Here is a 22,901-nt window from a genome sequence, read left to right on the forward strand (position 1 = left end):
AATTAATTAGGCAGCAAGCCGGGAAGACTAGCAAACGAAAGAGGAAGAACAAGTACGTTGGCAGTATTCGACAGGTAGAGAAACAAAGAATGTCATGGTATCCAAAATCGAGAATCATCAGGGAGACTGTCTGTGAGTGAGAAAGTATTGCGCCACAACAAGAGTATGAACACAGCACATGATAAGAACGCACATTAAATACTCAACGATAGGTTCCAGGAAGTTTATAATCTGGAACCTCAGAGCCAATATATAAAAAAGAACCGACACTTTCAATTAAAAACTAACAAAATTTAAGTGGGACCATAAAAACTCATCTCAGCAACAGCTTTAGTTTCCCACGTCAACAGATATGCGCTCAGACCTGCTTGCACGTGTACAGGTATATATGTATGTATATATATATGCTTGACTTACTGTTACAGCCAAAGAAGACCTCTGCACCAGTGCGTGCAAGATTTCTTAGGCTATCTCCTTCCCTACTCGCACTTATTTTCATTACCTTACCACTTTTCCTTAACATCCTTACCGTAAAACAAATAAAAAAACAGTAAATATATATATATAACATAAATAATTCTATAAAAAGAGTAGAGGCGTTGAAGAGAACCGCAGGTGTTCCGGAGAGCAACATGAGGTTCCTAGCGGGTGTCATCAGCGTGGTGGTGTTGGCCTCCCTCGCACGTGAGTATTGTCACCACATATTATATGTATATGCTGCCACATCATGTAGGTCTCACTGCATAGTCTGTCACCCCAGTATAACAAGCACATACTGCTACAATGCCCACAATTAAACATCTCATCCAGTTTAGAATTAGATCTACATTCCCAACTTGATAGCGAGAGATCTTATACAATTGTATCATGCAAAATAAGTTTTATACCAAACTCAACAATTTAAATTGACTAGATTTATTCAGCAATTCTTTTACATGTAGGAGAGATTGTAATGAAATCTAAACCGAAAATTAGAATGATGAGATTTAACGATGTAATTTATATCTACACAACAACAAAGATAACTCCATAAAAGACCTAAGAGAAAGCCATGGTAACATAAATCTGCGTTATACACTGTTCGTCTGCATGCAACACCCGGTCAGGATCAGTCAAATATTATTTCCATATATATATAGTCAGTCATACTTTGGTTCTCATTGATTTACAATGCCACTGACTGACTTACAATACCATTGACAAAAAATACCACTGACGTACAGTACCACTTATTAACAATACCACTAATTCATATTTTCCACTAATTTACGACACAACTGAATTACAATGTTTCTAACACAATACTATTGACTTACAATACCACTGACTTACAATACTACTGACATACAATACTTTTGATTGACAATACCACTGACTTACAATACTATTGATTGACAAAACCATTGACTTCAAATACCATTCTGACAAAATACCACTGACTTACGATACTAATGATTTAGAATTCTAATAAATTACAATAACGCTGATTGACTTAGAAATGTCGAAATTTACAAAACAACTGACTTACAATATCATTAATTTACAGTACCACTAACTGACTTACAATACCATTAAATTTCAATACCACCGATATACAATACCACTGACTTACAATACCACTGACGTACAATACCACTGACGTACAATACCACTGACGTACAATACCACCGACTTACAATACCACCGATTACAATACCACCAACTTACAATACCACCGACTTACAATACCACCAATTTACAATACCACCGATTTACAATACCACTGACTTACAAAACCACCGACTTACAATACCACCGACTTACAATACCACCGACTTACAATACCACCGACTTACAATACCACCGACTTACAATACCATCGACTTACAATACCATCGACTTACAATACCATCGACTTACAATACCACCGACTTACAATATCACCGACTTACAATACCATCGACTTACAATACCATCGACTTACAATACCACCGACTTACAATACCACCGACTTAAATACCACTACTTGCAGCACCACTAACTTACAATTCCACAAACAAATATTAGCAATAAATATAATAAATTAACAAGTTGGCTGCGGTGGCCGTCTACATGCAACTCGGTCAATTATCGAATAACAAACAATATTTTATTATTTGCCTCGTAAAACAAATATGAATAATTAGTTTAAATATTTTATTTGTTTATTTATTTATATATACAAGAGTTCTTACATTCCTGTAAGAATGTGTTGTTGTATTTAACATCCTTCTGTTACGTACCAAAACTCAGTGTATATAAAACCTAACTGCTAGTCAGGCCCTGTAAAACTTGTCTTTAATGTGAGAATCATTTAAGATTAACGAGAGCAAATTCTTGGCCATGTAATGGTGTCAGACGGCGCTCATGAGTGCGAGAGAGAGTGCGTGGCCGGCGACACCCGCACCTGCCGCTACACCTTCCACCTCCAGGAGTACCACACCATGAGTCGCGCCTGCTTCGACTGCCCCCACAACCTCACTGACTGCTCCCGTCCCGAGTGTGTGGCCGGCGACGGAGTGGCCAGACCGTTAGTTGCTATCAACCGTCAACTGCCTGGACCCAGCGTACAGGTCAGTGGTGCTGTCATCACGCCAGGAGTGTTGTCACCAGGTCAGTGGTGCTGTCATCAGGTTAGTAGTGCTGTCATCAGGTCAGTAGGGCTGTCGTCAGGTCAGTAGTGTTGCCATCCGACCAGTAGTGCTGTCATCAGGTCAGTAGGGCTGTCATCAGGTCAGTAATGCTGTCATCAGGTCAGTAGTGCTGTCATCAGGTGAGTAGGGCTGTCATCAGATCAGTAGTGCTGTCATCAGGTGAGTAGGGCTGTCATCAGATCAGTAGTGCTGCCATCAGGTCAGTATTGCCTGATTACATACAATATTTTAAGTAATGAAAACAACAATTATTTCACTAGTTGTTTTCCTTGTAAATTATAGAATTGCTCATGAAAATACAACAAACTGAATTATTTTTATCATATGAACGTTATGTAGCAATACCGCCCTCACTGGCGGCGGCTGGCTTCTCTCCAAACACCTTGTACGGTCAGTAGAATTTTTGGTTGTGATATATTTAAGTCCACCGTGGTCCTGTTAGGTGTGTGTGTGTGTTTCTGGCAAGTCCAGAGACGCGAGTTAGATCCCACTGCATTGTATCATAATATGTTTTAAAGTGACAGGTGTGTGTGTTGTGTTGGTCAGGTGTGCGAGGGCGACCGGGTGGTGGTGGACGTGTACAACTGGCTGCTGTCGGACACGGAGACTATTCACTGGCACGGTCAACACATGCAAGACTTCCAGTACTACGACGGTGTCCCATTCCTCACCCAGTGCCCGATCTTAGGTGGCTCCTTCCGCTATAACTTCCTCGCTACCACCACTGGCACTCACTGGTGGCACTCTCACTCAGGTATGCTGGCAGCCAACACGCACAAGGAAAACGGCATTTGAGAAACATGCTGGGGCTCGCATATGATGTTCCTGCACCATAGTCACTTGGTCACACATGACGTTACCTCCATCCTAGATACTTGCTATGGCTCACACTTGACGTTATCTGCACCAAAGATACTTGCTTAAGCTCACACATGACTTTACAGAGTAAGTTCCTTTTTTATATATTTAACCATATGTACTCTAGCCTAGTCTAACTTAGTCGTCCCTAACTTATCCCCCTAGTGTACCTTAACCTTCAGAAACTTTACCTAACCTAATTACATAACTTCATGAGTACATTCGCCACGAAAACAGCGTTAAGACACATCAAAATGTGCTTGCACACTTTATAATTACAACATGGCACATTTACTGCAATATACGTCACTGTACCTGCATTATTGATGCAATATTATATTTCATATCATGTCACAAGTAAAGTTGTCGTTGTGGGACTTGAGCGGCGAGAGAGAGAGAGCGATGCAGTTAATAAGATAATTCTCAAATAGAGGAATGAGCTCTCATCGGTAGGTCTGAACCATACATAATGCCCAATACCCACACATACATACAGTCCCAGTGTCTCCCTCTCAGGACTTCACCGAGGGAGTGGAGTGTTCGGCCCCTTCGTGGTGCGAGAGGCAGAGGATCAACAGGCCTCGACCTACGACGTAGATTCCCCCGAACACGTCCTTGTGATGTTCGATTGGATCCACAGCTCCGTCAGCGACTTGTTTTTTGGTCGCATCCATTACACTGGGGACGAATTAGCCTCAAACATCCTCATCAACGCCAAGGGCAGGACATCTGCCACCATGGTAAAGTGACAAGGGGTCTGATGACAGGAAACAGTGCTTTTCGAAAGTCATCCCCATTGCTTCTGAGTTTTTTTTTCAATTAAATTTTGAATGGTAGTAATGTCTTGCCGTGTACGACTTTGGGGGGTACAACAGACACAGCCCCGCTCCTGTGCCAGATAAGTCCGCGACAATCTCACCATAGCCAATGCTACTTAGAACTTTTTGTTCTGACTAGCTGAATCTAAAAACAACAATTCGGAGGGTAAGCGGTACATGTGTTTATAATCCTAGGCGTAAAAAAAAGATCTCCCGTTTTTTTATCCAACATTGAGGCTTGTTGAGTTTGAAACTGTTGCCCCTTTTAAAGAAGTGGTCTGGATAAATATCCTCCAACTTGTTCGGTATTTTCAGTCTCGACCAGATCATTCCCATCATGTTTAGTTTGTAGTGTTGTTAGTACTGTGAGTCTCAACCGTTCCTGGTATGAGAGTTGACTTAGTTCTGGAATTATTTTTGTCGTTCTGTGTTGAACTTAATCCAAATTAGGTATGTCCTTTTCATGATGATGTCTTTATGCTTGAATACAGCATGGACACAGAATCCAGATGGTGGTGCACCAGATACTTGTAGAGCTTAATAACAAATTTCTTGTCCATGAAATTAAAGGTTCATTTGGCTATTCTTAAGGTTTGGCTGATTTTATTTTTATTTTTTATTGCGGCTCCCACTTGTGGAACTTTTAATGACTGGTAAATCCTAACTACTAGGTCTTTTTTTCCGCCAATCTGTTGCATGGCAGAGTTGTTGATATGATAGTTGGGATCTGCAATTTTATGCCCTAGATGCAAGTTCCTGCATTTTTCAATATTTAAAACCATTTGCCAGTCTTCTGACCTTCTGGAGCTAATTTAGATCACTATATAAGGATATTGCTTTTTACTTTTACATAGATATTAGTGTCATCTGCAAATTTGATAATGTGGTTTGTAATATTCTCATCTATGTCATTAATGTATCTGACAAAAAGTGTTGAGCCCAAGATGGAAATTTGCTGTACTCCACTGACCATTTTTATCAGTCAGATTCTTTTTCATTTTTAACAACCTATAGAATGATTCTCTTTATGTATGGCCAATGAAATTTACTGGTTAACAGTAATGTTAATTACAGATACGCATTGAAAAGACACTGTGATATAAGCAACGAGAAAATCAGCTGGAGCTCTGAGGTGACTCAAACCTCAGTTCGAGTCACCTCAGAGCTCTCAGTAACGTTAATGTTATATGTGTTGCCAATGGTGATTATTACCTTCTATTAAATATTTAATACTCCTTTGAAGCCTAAAAAAGAAAGTCGTAATATTTATCTAAAGTTTACCAGAATCTTCAAATGATTGTTCTTCATTAAATTAACATCTTAACAATAAGTATATTATTTTTTTCTTTGGAGCAGAAACACCTTTGCTGGGTGAAAACAACTTTACGTCCTGGTAACCAGCTTCCTCAAGAGAAACACGAACAGAAGCTCACACTAAACATTGTAACTGTAAACACTAATCGTGACCAGGATGTGGGCTTAAAGAACGTGATTATTTCATGTGTGTTTCTATTGCCTAAGTCGGTGCCCCTCAACGACACGTTGAGTAAAGGTATCCTGCATTACACAAGGAGTTTGTATTCCCTTGTGTTCACACTTGTGGCATGAACAAATTAGTTTCACATTTAGACATTGAGACCCAGTTAACCATCAGTGTTCACTGACACCCTCTGCGTTCCTCTGCAGACGCCGCTGGAGGTGGTGCGTGTGACCCCTGGCTTGCGTCACCGTCTGCGTCTCATCAATGCCGGGGGCCTCAACTGTCCAATAATTGTCTCGGTCGACGACCACAAACTTGTCGTCATCGCCACTGATGGCCAGCCCATTCTTCCTTACACGACTGATTCTGTCGTTTTATACTCTGGTGAGTTCTGTTGTGTCGTCATGTACTCTGGTGAGTTCTGTTGTGTCTAATCTGTCGAGTCATTTTCTGCTGCATACTCATACGTATTATTTTTAAGTGGAAACAAATACCGCAGTGTCAATGTATTCACAGCTGTAGTGTTAACGAAAGTATATTGTTTTCCTGTGAACAATTTAACTTGTGCTGTATTCAATGCGTGTTAACGCGAGACTGGAGGGTTTTCCTTGAAGATACGTTTGTTAGTAGGCTATCACACAGCAAGAGTCGGTGATAGGCTGTCGCCTGGTAGTCTCATCTAGTGAGTAACCTTACGTATACATCATCAAACGTCTTTAATCATCGTTTCAGCGAATACAGTCAAAGTTCTTCTGGTCAGTTTCAACAGTTCAGATTTTTACTTTTAAAAATGCATGGTTTTAGGACTTCCTAAAACAATAAAAGTCGTAATGATTACGATTTTGTTGAACATTGTTCCACAATGTTTTGTGGAATGCATACTCATTCCACACGACCTCCTCCTAATGTATGGTCACATTATGTGACCATACATTATGTGGTGGCAGGTGAAACTGCCATCTTGTAATATGAACCAGTTACCTACTGGTTCTATGGAATTACTAAAAGATTTCTTAATATCAGGAATTTGAATAACTTGCATCATGGATTTATACATCCATAAGTGTGCTCCATTTATCGGTGTATTAACTCTGTAAATTTAGTTGTCTTGGAGTTTGAAAATGGCTATAGTATATTAATGCAGGTTGGTCACTAAGCTAGTGGCATGGCCTTAATAAGCCTCATGCAGTTGATATGCTCTAAACCCAGCATCAAATATACCTCACCTGGCTTCAAAAGAGATGTGAACACAACTGCCTTGAAGACTCATAGTGTAAGGTACAGTCTCACAGTATGTTACAGTTCCAAAGTGTAAATTATATTCACCATAACGCAGGTCCATTGCTCCACAGTGTAACTTACAGTCCCACAATGTATGTTAGACCCACCGTGTAAATTACAGTCCGACATTGTAAGTTACAGTTCCACAATATAAAATAGACTCGCTGTAAGTTACAGCACCCCCCCCCTACCCTCCTATATTTTGCCTGCACTCTCTCTTACAGAATAATCTCACAATTTAATATTAGTTGTGAACATTTGCGATAAACCTCGCTTCTCTGCGCCAAAGTTAAGTGTATACTTTTGTAAATTTACCTGCGAGTTGCCCCCGACTAAGTAGAGAGTTCACTTCCCTACAATGTAGCAATCCTGTAGCGTCGTAGCCTACGCAGTCGGCACACACCCGAAAGATCCCGTGTGCGATTCCTGCGGCAGGACATATGCATTTGTGTCTGTTTCATATCCTCTGATGTCTCTCTTTATCCAGCAGTAAATAGATACTCTGGAGTTTATCAACTGTTGTGGGTTGCATCTTGGGGCAGGCGAGTAAACCTCTGGGAGGCGCTCAGTTATCCTCACAGGGAAGCTGTCCTCGACGATGGGAACTAAACCACAATAATTATTAAGGTGGCGTCCCACAGGAGAGAGGTTTGATGTGGTGTTGGCGGCCGACCAGCCCGTCGACAACTACTGGATCCGCTTCAACGGCCTCATCGACTGCCAGTAAGAATCACATTTAACAAATTTGTTCTTTGATATATTACGTTAATGGGCTTTCTCTTAATGGTGTTGACTTTTTGATGTGTAGTGCCTCGCTGATGTCGAGCTGCCTGCTATTGCTGTACCTATTGATGGGCGCCTAGAAGCGTTTCGTAAGGGCTTCTTCCATTCTCAAAGAATTATTTACACTTATGAACTACACTTATGATACACTTGATACACTGTGTATGAAACATTTGACATAACGCTTGCTTTTTATTGGTTTGGGTAAGGTGGGTACATGAGAATGGAAGTAACAATATGCTTTTATATTATAATATTAATTTATATTTGAAAAAATTCTCGTTTTGAATGAACAGCATGTAAAATATGTAAAAAGTTATGAATGCGTCTGTGGGGGCGACCGCTCGATGTAATGGACATGAGTCGAGGACGGGTTGCGCAATCGCCTCCTTATGTCACCTCTGTGAACTTAAAATGTCATTAACTAAACTGCCAGTACATTTGGTGACCATAGGATAACAACTATCCACCGGGGAATTCAAATTGTAACTTGTAGCCACAACCAAGATGGCGTTGATATCATTATGCCATCCACCAGAGGTCATCATCATCGACCTCACATTCTGACTGAGGCAGGAAACAGAGGCCTTTCACTAATACCACGCCACCACCAACAGATGGCGTTGTCTGCGTAGTACCCAATACTGGGGAGTTGGAGTGCAGACTCATAGATGGCGCTGAAATCGCCACTCCCTACTCAAGTGACGGTGTCGATACCGTAACAATATATAAACATACACATTCAGTATTTAAAGATGTGTGAGTTTAAAACAATTTAAATCTTTAGAACGTATCGTATATAAACATTTTAAATTAATTAGATCTTAAAAAGTGCACCTTCTATCCAAACAGTACCGTATATACTAGAGTCCTGAACATTATCCAGAACTAAAGTAAACTTTCAGCATAAACACACAGAGAAGCTGGGAACGTATCTCGGTGTTCACTGCATATCGAAGTGTATACATGCATCACATACACGATGGGAACAATGTTTAGATGAATCTATAACATAATTTGTTCATTAATCCTGTTAGTACATGAGTGTGTGTGAGCATGTAAGTGCATTTTTGCGTGCGCTGTGCATGAGTGAGTGTGTGTGTGTGTGTGTGTGTGTGTGTGTGTGTGTGTGTGTGTGTGTGTGTGTGTGTGTGTGTGTGTGTGTGTGTGTGTGTGTGTGTGTGTGAACAAATATATTTGCGTGCGACAAAGCCTGGTGCTTGTCCAGCTGTTGTCTTGTGAGTGATCGTCATCTTGGCCACCAGGCCGAACGAGTGTGTGCAGGGAGCGGTGCTCCGGTACGAGGGCGCCCCGGAGGAGGACCCGGCCGCCATCCTGGCCTACGACCCCAACTACCCGCCAGGAGTCGTGAGTCTGTCATTCTTCAGTATTTCTCTAACACTCTCCAGGCGACCTTAACCGCCCTGATGTCTCGCTAACAATTCCCCTGACTTGAGTCGACACATCTCATAATGCCTATTATATATTTTCATGGTTTTATTTGTAATGAATAAACGCAATTTAGACATTGGCTCAGATATCATGGTTTACTTCTGTTACCCCTCCCCCCCCCTGCTGCTTACCTTCCCTCTAGCTTTATACTGACTGCCTCTCCCACTCCTGCTTGTCATGCCTTGATAAGGGTCCAGGATGGACCCAAAAGTCGTCACTTTCATTAATATACAACATTATTCACTGATGGGAAAATGATCAAAAATCTACTTAGCAAGATAACTTCCTCACAAACGACGTTTATCAGCACAAAAAGTAGGACTTTTTCTACCAAACAATGAGTATGACTTCGATTGATGATGCATGGGTGGATGCCTGGCCTGAAGAATGCAGTATAGTATGTATATGGAGGAGTAACAATCCATGTTACTCCTCCAAACTTTAAATGACTTCTTGCCGAACTAAAAGATATCAGCAGTATTTCGCATTGACAACTGTCATACAGTCCTTAACTCTTGTCACACTGCAGAGGACACCTCTGATTTTCTGCCAGTCACAAACATTTCTTTGCCGTTGACTAGTTTTGCTTAAGAGTGGGTCATCTGATGTTTCTAAACCAAGCGAGATTGCCTCGCCTCAAAACTTTGGTTCGGGTCTACTTATGGAGGTTCAGATAGAGTAAGACTCAAATGAGCATAGAGGTCGAGAACACATACTCGGTGACCTTAAACACGTGACGTTCTGTGCCTTAATCACGGGTCACATGACCTGTAAAGCATCGTCGGCGGATATGACGTCAGAGCACAACTGAACAGCATTTTGACCCTAAATATTACATAAAACATCAATCTTATTACATAAATTTGTGAATTTCAGTGCAAACATTGGCCTCAGTCCCTTGTGCTAGTTGTATGTGAGTAAGACTCAATGAAGACCGGTACGTCTATGACGGACTGTGGTATCCTAACAGTACACGGCAAGCGGTCTCCCATCACGGCCAGGGTCTCATCTCTCACCATAATATCACACCTTTTTTCGCTAAGAAACTGTCTTTATAATTATAGTTACAATTATGTAATCGTTATAATTGTTATTTACAAGAAGGTACAATGGGCAAATCCACAAGGGCCGTGACGAGGATTCGAACATACGTCCGAGATCATCCCAGACGCTGCCTTTATCGATTGAGCTACAATAAAGGCAGCGTCTGGGATAATCTCGGACGTTGGTTCGAATCCTCGTCACAGCCCATGTGGATTTCTTCATTTGATGCATACGCTATTGTGATTTCCGTGTGTAAGGTACAGTGGGTTTATGAGATTACATTAGAATGGTATTTTTACATTCTTGCAAAACCACTAACATGCATAGCGTTTCGGGCAGATCCTTAATCTAACATACTTTCTACCTTAATCTAATATCCTTCAATATAATTATATAATTAAGTGGGTGAACTCTTAACTTCGTGTGTGTCTAAAGTAGGGAACCTTCTCAACTCTGGAATGCCTTAAGGTAATGATCTCATCTGTGCTGTCCTCAGGTGGTGAATCCCCTCAACACAGCCGGAGTCGCCTTAGAAGAGGTTACTATGGCCGAACTTACCTCCCTCGTCCCCAGCACCTTAGAGGAACACGTCGACAAGCAGTTCTTTCTTGGCTTTAACCTCAACCAGATCGACAACCTTCTGATGTATAACCCTGAGTTCTACTCCTACTCCGAAGGTGAGTTCGAGGCGCCAATTTAGCACCTCAGAAAATGGAACAAAGATGTGCGTATGATAGGCTCCCAGATGCCTTAAATCCCAGGGTTATCATACTGTACTGTTATCAGAGGCTGGAGCTCACTTAACCTGGTAGAAACCCACCTAGCAAAGGGCGAGGCTGTCCTCAGTCACTCAACCAGTTACTGGCCAAATCCAGCAGTGCTTAACCGACTACGCCTTGCTAGTAACATTTACGTTAATTTCATCGAAAGCTGAGATTTGTAGGGTAATGAACATATTGTTATCTTAAATACATTTTTGTTTCTAAATCAAATAACCACATTTCAATATTAATGTAAATATATTTCCCGTAACTTTGACCTCCCGCGATATTTTTTTTCAGAGTATTTAATAAAGTATAATGATACATTATGGCAAAACTTGGTTGACCTAGTTAATAAAGTTTTATAAGGAAAACTTGGTTCCTGCAGTGTCTGCGGGATGGCAAAGGAAAACCCCCCAACTGAACAACATCAGCTTCAGGTTACCGCTCTCCCCTCCGCTCTCCCAGCCACAGGACCCTCAACCCACCGTCTGCTTCTACGGCGAGGTGAGTCAACACTAATGCTTCCTATGCTTCAGCACCTCTTAATATGCTTCACCCGCTGATTCTACATATAAATTGTTATCGATGGTACTCAAACCTAATTAAGCACAAAACTATATTATTATATAAAGTAATTAATTTGTATACAAAATTAATGGCTGTCTGTTTGGGGACGACTGCAGCAAGGATGGTTGGTGCTTTACTAGGAAAAACTGTGCTTGTTAGAGGGTTGTGGAAGGTCTTAATATTAATACGAATTAAGTAACATAATTTTTCACGTAACCAGGAGCCGCCTTGCGTCGGAAACTACTGCAGCTGCACCTACGTGATGGAGGTGGCGTTAGGGGAGACAGTGGAGCTGGTGTTGGTGGATGAGGGTATGGTTGGTGATTTGAACCATCCCTTTCACCTCCACGGTAACAACTTCCATGTGGTGGCTATGGACCGCCTCGGTAGGTCAGTTACACTCACACTTGTACCAACGTATTTAGTCCGACTCCCAGTATAACCATCTCCCAATACCTGGCCTCTACACCTACCACATCTAACTGTTGCCACATCCTTGTTATACCACTACTGTAACCTTCCGCTTGGGCCCCTTTCCATTAGCGGAACCTTCCACCAGTGCAGCCTTCCACTAGTGTAACCTCTCATTGCCACTACCGACTAGGGCCGCCTTTCCACTAGTGCCATCTCCTATTTTACAACCTCAACAAATATTAGTTGTCGATCAGTTGTAATACTTCGTTTTCATGTCATCCTCACGTGTGGCTCCCGGATAAGTGCCACCTTCAAATAGTACCTCTTTCTAAATGTACCTCCTAATAAGAATGTTTTCATCACCTTCAACATCAAAATAACTTTCACAATTTGTATAAGTTTGTCAATGACATATACACGTTTTTAGTAATGCTCGCGTGCTCTTGAGAATTTGTTCAGTTTTCCATTAAGATATTTATGTTTTCTATGACGGAAAAGCACTATACATGATCATGTAGGCCCACAACGTATGGAGTAATATTTTCATCACATACCTCCTGCTCATCCTAGCCTTGGGCTTGATAATTACAGCCAGACAACAGTGGAAGAGGTCATGGCTCTAGACGCTGCTGGGGGCATCTCACGGAAGTTGACCAACGCCATCAAGAAGGACACGGTGACGATCCCTGACGGAGGCTACACCGTCGTCAGGTTCACTGCTAGCAACCCTGGTGAGACACTCGCTTATTCTGCTAAACACCTCCTACTCATATTTACTTAAGACATGTCACGTTATGCTCCTAAACCTTAGTTACATAAATTTATGATTCGAGGTCCTCCTCAAGGTACAGTGATTACTATAGCTCTTGAAATAGCACTTTCTCTGTAACTAGCTGACATTGTAACTATAAGGTGTGAAGGATAGATGAAATTGTTTATGTAATAATCTAAGATGAGGTCTGATAAAGACCTTTTGTGCCCTCTGTAATGATTTTTGCACTACCGCTTACAGGATGGGTATGGGGTGCACAATAAACTAACTGCCTCCAGCGGCAACAATCAATAAGAGACACGAAACCCATTCTCACACGACCTGGACAGTTATTTAGATATTTTTAACGGTCTAAAATCATATTATTGTTCCAATAATAATCGACTTGTCAATTGGCAAGTGAATCTTTGTCTTAAATGGTGAAAATTATCGAGTTATAAGTTTGTTGTACAGTATTATAAATCGTTGCTTTAAAATATTAAATGTCTACGCTTAAAAACTCGCTTTTTGAAACAGTTAAAGAATTAGATTTTCTGCAAATTAAATGCAAAGGGGTACTTAATTAAATAGTTTTGAATTTTAATAATTTACGTTTGAGATTAATAACTTATCGGTGTTAACCTTTCCTTTCCTTTCTTTACTTACCTTACCCTACCCTATCCAACCCTACCCTACCCAACCCTACCCTAACCTAACCTATCCTAACCTAACCTATCCTAACCTAACCTATCCTAACCTAACCTTACCTTATCTTACCTTACCTTACTCTACCCTCCCTACCCTACTCTACCTTTAACCTAACCATGGATAAGGAGTAGATAATAGCAATAATTATGTAGTGGTTTTGAAGTGCTTACCTCCAATTATACCTCATCCTTGAGGACAGGTTGATGATTCAGAATTGTTTTAGTGTTTGGTTAATATTATTATTGCCGCGTCAAGGCTGCCATCTCTAGTGGCCTCGACGTGGATTGTAATAAGTCTTCATTTTTTAAGATTTTTTCCCGGGTGATTCCATAGATTTAAAACTCTATGGGTGAAATAGCATCGTCTGTTTTCTATCCTACTTTGTGGCTTGTTGAGTGTGAAGTCTTTGCTACTTGAATGTGCTGCATTATTTGATCTTAAAGAAGTGGTCTGGATTAATATAGTATAAATTGTTCAGTATTTTAAAGGTCTCAACAAGATCTACCCGCTTATGCCTGCCTTGCAATGTTGTGCATGCCTCGACGCCTTTATTTTTTGTTTGTATAACTCCATTACTTTTGTCTTCCGCAGGCTGGTGGTTGATGCACTGTCATCTGGTGTTCCACGCAGAGCTTGGGATGATCGGCGTCCTGCATGTTGGGGATCCTTCTGACCTACCGCCTGTCCCTGAGGGCTTCCCCACCTGCAGCTCCTTCATGCCGGACCTCTAGGTACCTTCGTTCCTACATGACAGCAGCCCTGTTGGCCCTACTTGATGTACCAATAGGACACCTGTTCCTTTATGCGGGAGGCATGGCAGTTCCTACAGAAACTGCCGCTCCTCCCTTCTTGACCTATTGGACCTTCTGTCTCTCCGTGTCAAACCTGTAGGATCTTTACTGCCCTCCACACCTGACCTTTTGTTAGTTCCGTAGGATCTCCTCACTCTTCAAGCTAGACCTGCGGACTATCGCCTATCACTTCAGTACTGAAACTAAACATTGCACCTATATGCACTCCTCACCCCTTCCTCATGCCTTAACGGGCTATTCATGCCCGTGCCACCTCTTTGGTGGCTTAATCTTCTTCAATCAATCATCAAACATGCCTGGCCCACTCCTAACCTTGCTCTCCCTCACCCCCTCTCTCCCATTTCGGGCATCATCAACAGTCCCTCCACTTGTACTGTCGTGAGTCTGCAACATTTATAACCCTCGAGTCCACTACGGGCTCACAACAGCCCGTGCTGCTTGGAACTTTTTTGTTCAGAGTAGCTGAATCTAAAACAACAACAACAGCAACATTTATAATTAGATTTATCAGTCCATCTTCCTGATGCCAAAAGTTTGTGGTAAAACTTTGAGATCGGAGTAAGACTTCATAAATCTCGTTTCCATTCAACTCAATGTAGTATATGTACGTAGGATGAAATAAACAAGTTCATACATTGACAGTTTTATTAATTACTTCTCCGGCTACATAACAACCATATGAGAGTGCTGGTCACCCAAGTGAGCACTGCCTCACGGCCTGAGCACAAGGTGACTGTTACGAATCCATATATTTGATTCTAACATTTATCATAATAAATATGTGTCCATTATTTCTTTCCTCAGTTATTTAAATAAAACATTGTATCCAGTTGTGTTCCAGTATATATATGTTTGATTTAAATTGTAGCATGCTGTAGTGTGCCTGTATTTAATATTTTGTTAATGCTATTGCATGTTCATTCCTGTGAGGGAAGACTGTGGCGTCTCATGGGGGGATGACCATATTTGGGATGTTCCAGTAATGCGTGCAGTGTATCAACCCAGCGTTACTGATTCACCCCCTGTAATTATTCCTGTTTATTGATTGTACTTAATTTCTTATTTACACCTTAGCAGTGTTATAGGCATATAAGTTTAGTTATAATTATGTTCTTAAGTATTACTCTCTGATAGCAGAGTATCCTGAGGTTTCATGTGGGTTTTAGTTGGTAACTTGTAGACACCACGCCGTGCATGCTCCAGCAACACCAGTCGCGTGGGTGGAGCTGGCTGGCGTAGACATGTTGGGAGATAAGTCTGTGGTACCTGTTTATTGTTTACTAACATAGCTAATTGCCTGGAAAGACCATTATGTGCATACCCATCTATCCATTTAAATTTTTAAAATAGTGATCAGTGCTTATATAATGATATTGTGTTATTGTATTCTGGACCTAGATTCAGGAAGCTCTGTGTATTTCTTCGTAAGTGGGTTTGCTACGAAGGTTCCTAAGTGAGCCCTAAGAAGATGCTTAGGTGCGATTCAATAAGGTATACTTAGGAAGAAAATTGTTGGTTCACCTGCGTGCCGATAGAGGTCACGACTGTGTTTCGTTTGGCCAATCAGAGAGCAGCAACATTCTTCATATTGAAGATTTAGCGCTGGCTTATCGGAGCTCTACTGCCTCCTATTTACGTCGAATTTTCTGATAAAATTAGTATATTTCGAAGTAAAACAATGTTTTTTCAACTTCTACAGCCAGCACCAACATTGTAGTAAACAAATATGTTACATTTGTTGTTTACCTACGTAATTCTAAGAGATACTGTGTAGCTGTCCCTGTTGCTCGGAAGATGCGCTGACAATTTTTGTATATATTTACTGAATTTACCCAAGGGCCACAAACTATCTAGTGACCTCGACGAGGACAGAAAGCCGGCGGCTTGTTAAAGGGCCCGCCAATTGTCTTAATGATATTTTTTAGCTGGAATTTGGCATTTACGGCTTCAGCGGGTAGGCGGTTCCATGGGTTTATAGCCCTCTTGGTGGAAAAAAAACATCTGTTTTCAGTCCTACTTGAGAGAACATACTCTCCAACACTATATCTGTGATTGTCCTGTTATCAGTGACTTCATACAAAATGGTATGAGGTATTTTGAGCTCTGTAATTACTTCATACACTCAGGAATATTGGAAGATATTCTTGTGCTGCACCCAGATTTTGCCAGTGGAGGCTAATAGATCAGCATTAAGTATTTTGTTCTCTCCTAATTCCATGTATGACTGGCCATCCTGTGAGGTGAGGATGTTGGGTGAGCTTGTAGCTGGTTTTTGATCTACACTGTGTGGTCCTTTATACAGAACAGGGAAGCAGCACATTGCTGTGTATACCTAAACATGTTTAAAAATACATTGTTTGAGAGGAGTTTTGTAGAAACTGGTAAGAGTAATTATAATATAATGTTTCCATGATTCAGTGCTTACCTCTTGTGAAAATTGCTTAGAGTTGTTTAGTCAGAGTTGATTTGTTTTTTGTATTGAGGCTGGTATTTTCTAAATTGATTCCATGTACAGTATGTCTAACCATCCTGTGAGATGGGAGTATTAGATAAACTTATAGCTAGTTTTTTATCTACACTGTGTAATATTCCATATAGAATAGGGTAGCAGCACATTGCTGTGTATACCTAATCTTCTTAATAAAAAAAATCAGTAATAAAGATTTTAAATTATAGTTTGTATTATTACAAATACAGTACTGTATTATCCTTATTAAATCATGTTGACCATGGATCATTAAGATCTCATGTTGATATGTAATACAAGTCATATTTCTTTTGAACTGCTAATCCATGCTAATCATTCATTAAATTGTGCATTATGTCTCAATTTTTCACTTCCTTGGATATACTGTACAGTACAAAAAGATAGGATAAAAATAAACCAGTAATATTTCTTTCCTTATATTTTTCATTTAAATAACTGCATCAATATTTTTACAGCTGACAGGATTTGTTTTACCATACAGGTGCATTATTTGTTAAAAAAAATTTGGTTTATTGTTACACACAATGGTGCTACATAGCCTTCCCAGCTTGGTGCCTTCTTTTAATACTTACTGATTAAAAAATAAATAATAAATACATTTTATTCAGGAAAAGTACATACAGTTGATTTACAAACATAATGTTGGATTTATAGGCAAAGCTAGTACACACAATACCTAAAGCCACTAATACTCATAGCATTTCGGGCAAGGTGTGGGGGGAAAAAAACACAGACTAAAACTTAAATAGTAATCGGGATTAGGTATAAATTGTGTTGAAAGAAGGAATAAAAAATACAAAAAGGGGGTTAACATAGCATAAATCAGCAATTGCACATGTTGGTGAACAGCGTTGTTTAAAAAATAGCAAGACATGGGTTGACATTTAGGAGGTAAGTTAGGTTACATGGAGTTAATTAGGCATTACTTGGTTTAACTCTTAAACTGGTTGAGAGAGGTACAGCCTTTGACATGATTCGGGAGGTCATTCCACATTCTGGGTCCCTTGATTTGTAGAGCACTTCTAGTTTGGTTACACACAACTAAATTGAGTAACAGGAAGAGGTCTTGGACACAAATTTGTTCCATGCTAAATGTAGAGGAATCAGCTGAGTATTCCTCAAATAAAATAAGCTGCCTCAGCTTATAAGGTAAATAAAATAAGCATTTCTCAAATAAGTAGCTGCCTCCCCTCACTGCCTTACTGCTACATAGCCTTCCCGGCATGGTGCCTTCTTTTGATAATTACTTGTTCCACACCCAAATTGTATAACAGGAAGAGGTCTTGGACCCCTACTTCCCTCTCTCTTTTTTAATAGTCTATATAGTCATAATTATAGCTTTAAGTATTCAATGAATAAAGTTTTTGACATTTTTACCCTTCTCCTTACCTAACATCATTTGTGCAGCATATTATTATTTTATGTCTCACCCAGATTTAATTTAAAAATAAAACCAAACTAAATAAAATAGAAATGGGTATGTATAGCTAAGGTACACCCTTACTACTAGGTGAACAGGGGCATTTGGTGATAGTAAATGATCCCATCAGGCAGGGCTCATCACCTTCTCTCATATTTCATGTTCACCAGTGTTTATTTACTTAATAACTACTGGTATAATATCTTGCTATTATAAAACAAATTCTACTATCATCAAACACATATTTACTTCAAGTTTCAAGCAGAGAATGCATATATAACTAACACGAAGGACAACTCTTCACTAGATTCACCAGCTATAATATTTTGGTCATGTTCCAATATCATAAATCGATCCCAGTGTTATGTAGCAGAGAAAAAATGACATATCCAGTTTACGTAAAGCTACGAGTGGTCGAAACCACACTTAAATCCCGGAATGAACTTACGAAGGTTTTTCCACTTAGGGTAGTTAATTGAATACGGACGTAGCCGCCACGAAGGCGCTAAGACGGAAAACGCTCTTAGCTAAGAGGAAAAACCTTCGTAAGTACCTTCCTGAATCCGGCCCCTGGTGCATTAATATTTCTGGCTGCCTGTATTTCCATTTATATGTTTGTATGTTCTTTGTTACCCTTACTTTAAGTATATCGCTTTGTTGAGTAAGCAGTTGAATTATTTACCCTAGACACTTTTAGTAGACAAGGCGGTATTATTATATATTTTTTACAACTGCAAAATCAGAGGAACCATACCCATAGGTCAAGGATCTTAACAGTGACCACAGGGACTCCACCACACTGGATGTTGTTTACATAATGTTCCGAGTACATCATAACATATCTAAAACGCATTAAGAGAGCTTAGTTTATATTCTCTAGAAAGGCGAAGAGTTAGGGGTAAGTAAGTAACTGTCAAAAGAAGGCATCAAGTCAAAAGGCGCTAAATATCACTAAGGATACTAATATTATGAGGATGCCAATATGAAAAATACATAAGGTGAACAACATCAAAGGTATCAGATTCACCAAGGATACTGTCGACGGACAAGTGACAGCGAGGGACAGTCGGGAAGCAAGACGGACTCATATCCTGAAAGTCAGGATATTCAACAAGAATATGCACGACCGTAAGAGGGACATACAATTCAGACAATAAGGAGCAAGGCAGCGCTTCAATAAGTGCCTGTGAGTTAAGCGGGTATGGCCAGTACGTAACCTCGCCAGAACAGTTTTCCACCGCCGGTTACAGAGGTAGGAGGAAGGGCACTGGGACACACACTACCCTTAAGAAGCACGCAGCTTGTTAAGAGTAACAGAAGTCAAACGACCCTGCCAGCGGGCAAGGATGGTGGAATGAATAACTGGGTAGAAGTCGAAATAAGGAATATTTTACGGGAGATGGGACAGGTGCAGATAGCTTCCTTAGCAGCAGCGTCCGCACGCTCATTTAAAAAAACGTCCCGTACTAGTGTTGTTACACGGGAGACATCTCCCGTCACGTAGGGTGCAGTCGCACCTCCACAGATCTCCAGTATCATTTATTGATACTGGTGATGGCTCAAGAGGGCCACCACTTACGGGCTATTCATGCCCGTGCCACCTTTTGGATGGCTTAATCTTCATCAATCAGTGTTGTTACGTGTGACACCATCTGGTCACCATTTGGTCCGGGAGACATCTCCCGTCACGCAGGGTGCAGTCGCACCTCCACAGATCTCCAGTATCATCTATTGATACTGGTGATGGCTCAAAAGGGCCACCACTTACGAGCTATTCATGCCTATGCCACCTTTTGGGTGGCTTCATCTTCATCTTAACACATTCACAAGGGAGACCGTCATGCAGGGTGCATTCGCACCTCCACAGATCTCCAGTATCAGCTCCTGATACTGGTAATGGCTTAAAATGGCCACCACTTACGGGCTATTTATGCCCGTGCCACCTTTTGGGTTGCTTCATCTTCATCTTAAACACATTCATAAGGGAGACATCTCCCGTCATGCAGGGTGCATTCGCACCTCCACAGATCTCCAGTATCAGCTCTTGATACTGGTAATGGCTCAAAAGGGCCACCACTTACGGGCTATTCATGCCCGTGCCACCTTTTGGGTGGCTTAATCATCATCAATCAATCAATCTAGTGTTGTTAGAAAAATAAACTCAATAATGTAAAAGTCTACGCCTGTCATCATTATCAGCTATATATTGTATATCATTCATTATTTTGAGCATTCTCCCGTATGTTAACTCTGTGACTCACCATCCTGTGAGAGGGGAAGACTAGATGAACTCAAAGCTAGTTTTTGATCTACTGTAATCTTACATACAGAACAGTATAGCAGCACCTTGCTGTGTATATCTAAGCTTATTAATACTAAAGAAGCTTACTTCTGTTTTAGTATTAAGTGAATACTTTTCCTGTTAAATATTTTTTTTGTCTTAAGTTTTGCCCGAAACGCTTTGCGTATTAATTGCTATATTTTTATATGTAACTCCTGCTCCTTCAATTGTCCTTTCATGTTATGTTCTCTGTGTTTTTATTCTTATGAATAAAATGATCGTTATGATATGATTACAGTGTGTGATATGGAGAATCGAAAACGTTCGTTTTCTAAATTAACTATTCTATAGAAAACTTGAAAACTTAAGGAGGAACTAAAATTATTTTCCAACACATGCATATAATTAATTTTGTCGGGAAAAGGCAGCCCTGTTATATATATATATATATATATATATATATATATATATATGTCGTACCTAGTAGCCAGAACGCACTTGTCAGCCTACTATGCAAGGCCCGATTTGCCTAATAAGCCAAGTTTTCATGAATTAATTGCTTTTCGACTACCAAACCTACCTAACCTAACCTAACTTAACTTTTTCGGCTACCTAACCTAACCTAACCTATAAAGATAGGTTAGGTTAGGTTAGGTAGGGTTGGTTAGGTTCGGTCATATATCTACGTTAATTTTAACTCCAATAAAAAAAAATTGACCTCATACATAATGAAATGGGTAGCTTTATCATTTCATAAGAAAAAAATTAGAGAAAATATATTAATTCATGAAAACTTGGCTTATTAGACAAATCGGGCCTTGCATAGTAGGCTGAGAAGTGCGTTCTGGCTACTAGGTACGACATATATATATATATATATATATATATATATATATATATATATATATATATATATATATATATATATATATATATATATATATATATATATATATATATATATATATATATATATATATATGTCGTACCTAGTAGCCAGAACGCACTTCTCAGCCTACTATGCAAGGCCCAATTTGCCTAATAAGCCAATTTTTCATGAATTAATTGTTTTTCGACTACCTAACCTACCTAACCTAACCTAACCTAACTTTTTCGGCTACCTAACCTAACCTAACCTATAAAGATAGGTTAGGTTAGGTTAGGTAGGGTTGGTTAGGTTCGGTCATATATCAAAGTTAATTTTAACTCCAATAAAAAAAAAATTGACCTCATACATAATGAAATGGGTAGCTTTATCATTTCATAAGAAAAAAATTAGAGAAAATATATCAATTCAGGAAAACTTGGCTTATTAGGCAAATCGGGCCTTGCATAATAGGCTGAGAAGTGCGTTCTGGCTACTAGGTACGACATATATATATATATATATATATATATATATATATATATATATATATATATATATATATATATATATATATATATATATATATATATATATATATATATATATATATATATATATATATATATATATATATATATATGTCGTACCTAGTAGCCAGAACTCACTTCTCAGCCTACTATTCAAGGCCCGATTTGCCTAATAAGCCAAGTTTTCCTGAATTAATATATTTACTATAATTTTTTTCTTATGAAATGATAAAGCAACCCTTTTCTCTATGTATGAGGTCAATTTTTTTTTATTGGAGTTAAAATTAACGTAGATATATGACCGAACCTAACCAACCCTACCTAACCTAACCTAACCTATATTTATAGGTAAGGTTAGGTTAGGTAGCCAAAAAAAGCTAGGTTAGGTTAGGTTAGGTAGGTTAGGTAGACGAAAAAACATTAATTCATGAAAACTTGGCTTATTAGGCAAATCGGGCCTTGAATAGTAGGCTGAGAAGTGCGTTCTGGCTATTAGGTACGACATATATATATATATATATATATATATATATATATATATATATATATATATATATATATATATATATATATATATATATATATATATATATATATATATATATATATATATATATATATATATGTCGTACCTAGTAGCCAGAACTCACTTCTCAGCCTACTATTCAAGGCCCGATTTGCCTAATAAGCCAAGTTTTCCTGAATTAATATATTTACTATAATTTTTTTCTTATGAAGTGATAAAGCAACCCTTTTCTCTATGTATGAGGTCAATTTTTTTTTATTGGAGTTAAAATTAACGTAGATATATGACCGAACCTAACCAACCCTACCTAACCTAACCTAACCTATATTTATATGTAAGGTTAGGTTAGGTAGCCAAAAAAAGCTAGGTTAGGTTAGGTTAGGTAGG

General features: G+C 39.5%; 1 protein-coding gene across 1 annotated transcript; it reads left to right on the top strand.

Annotated features, from left to right (window-relative positions):
• The first annotated feature begins 493 nt into the window (after positions 1-493).
• On the top strand, positions 494-15,039 carry LOC123754419 (uncharacterized). Its single transcript, XM_069307759.1, has 12 exons — positions 494-684; positions 2,377-2,591; positions 3,219-3,426; positions 4,047-4,270; positions 6,035-6,212; positions 7,751-7,832; positions 9,158-9,260; positions 10,885-11,065; positions 11,538-11,656; positions 11,940-12,109; positions 12,725-12,864; positions 14,184-15,039. The coding sequence occupies exons 1-12, from the start codon at positions 633-635 to the stop codon at positions 14,321-14,323; spliced, it is 1,812 nt and encodes a 603-aa protein (XP_069163860.1). The 5' UTR covers positions 494-632; the 3' UTR covers positions 14,324-15,039.
• Positions 15,040-22,901: the final 7,862 nt, after the last annotated feature.

The sequence above is a fragment of the Procambarus clarkii genome, chromosome 1, assembly GCF_040958095.1.
Source record: "Procambarus clarkii isolate CNS0578487 chromosome 1, FALCON_Pclarkii_2.0, whole genome shotgun sequence".
Taxonomy (NCBI): Eukaryota; Metazoa; Arthropoda; class Malacostraca; order Decapoda; family Cambaridae; genus Procambarus; species Procambarus clarkii.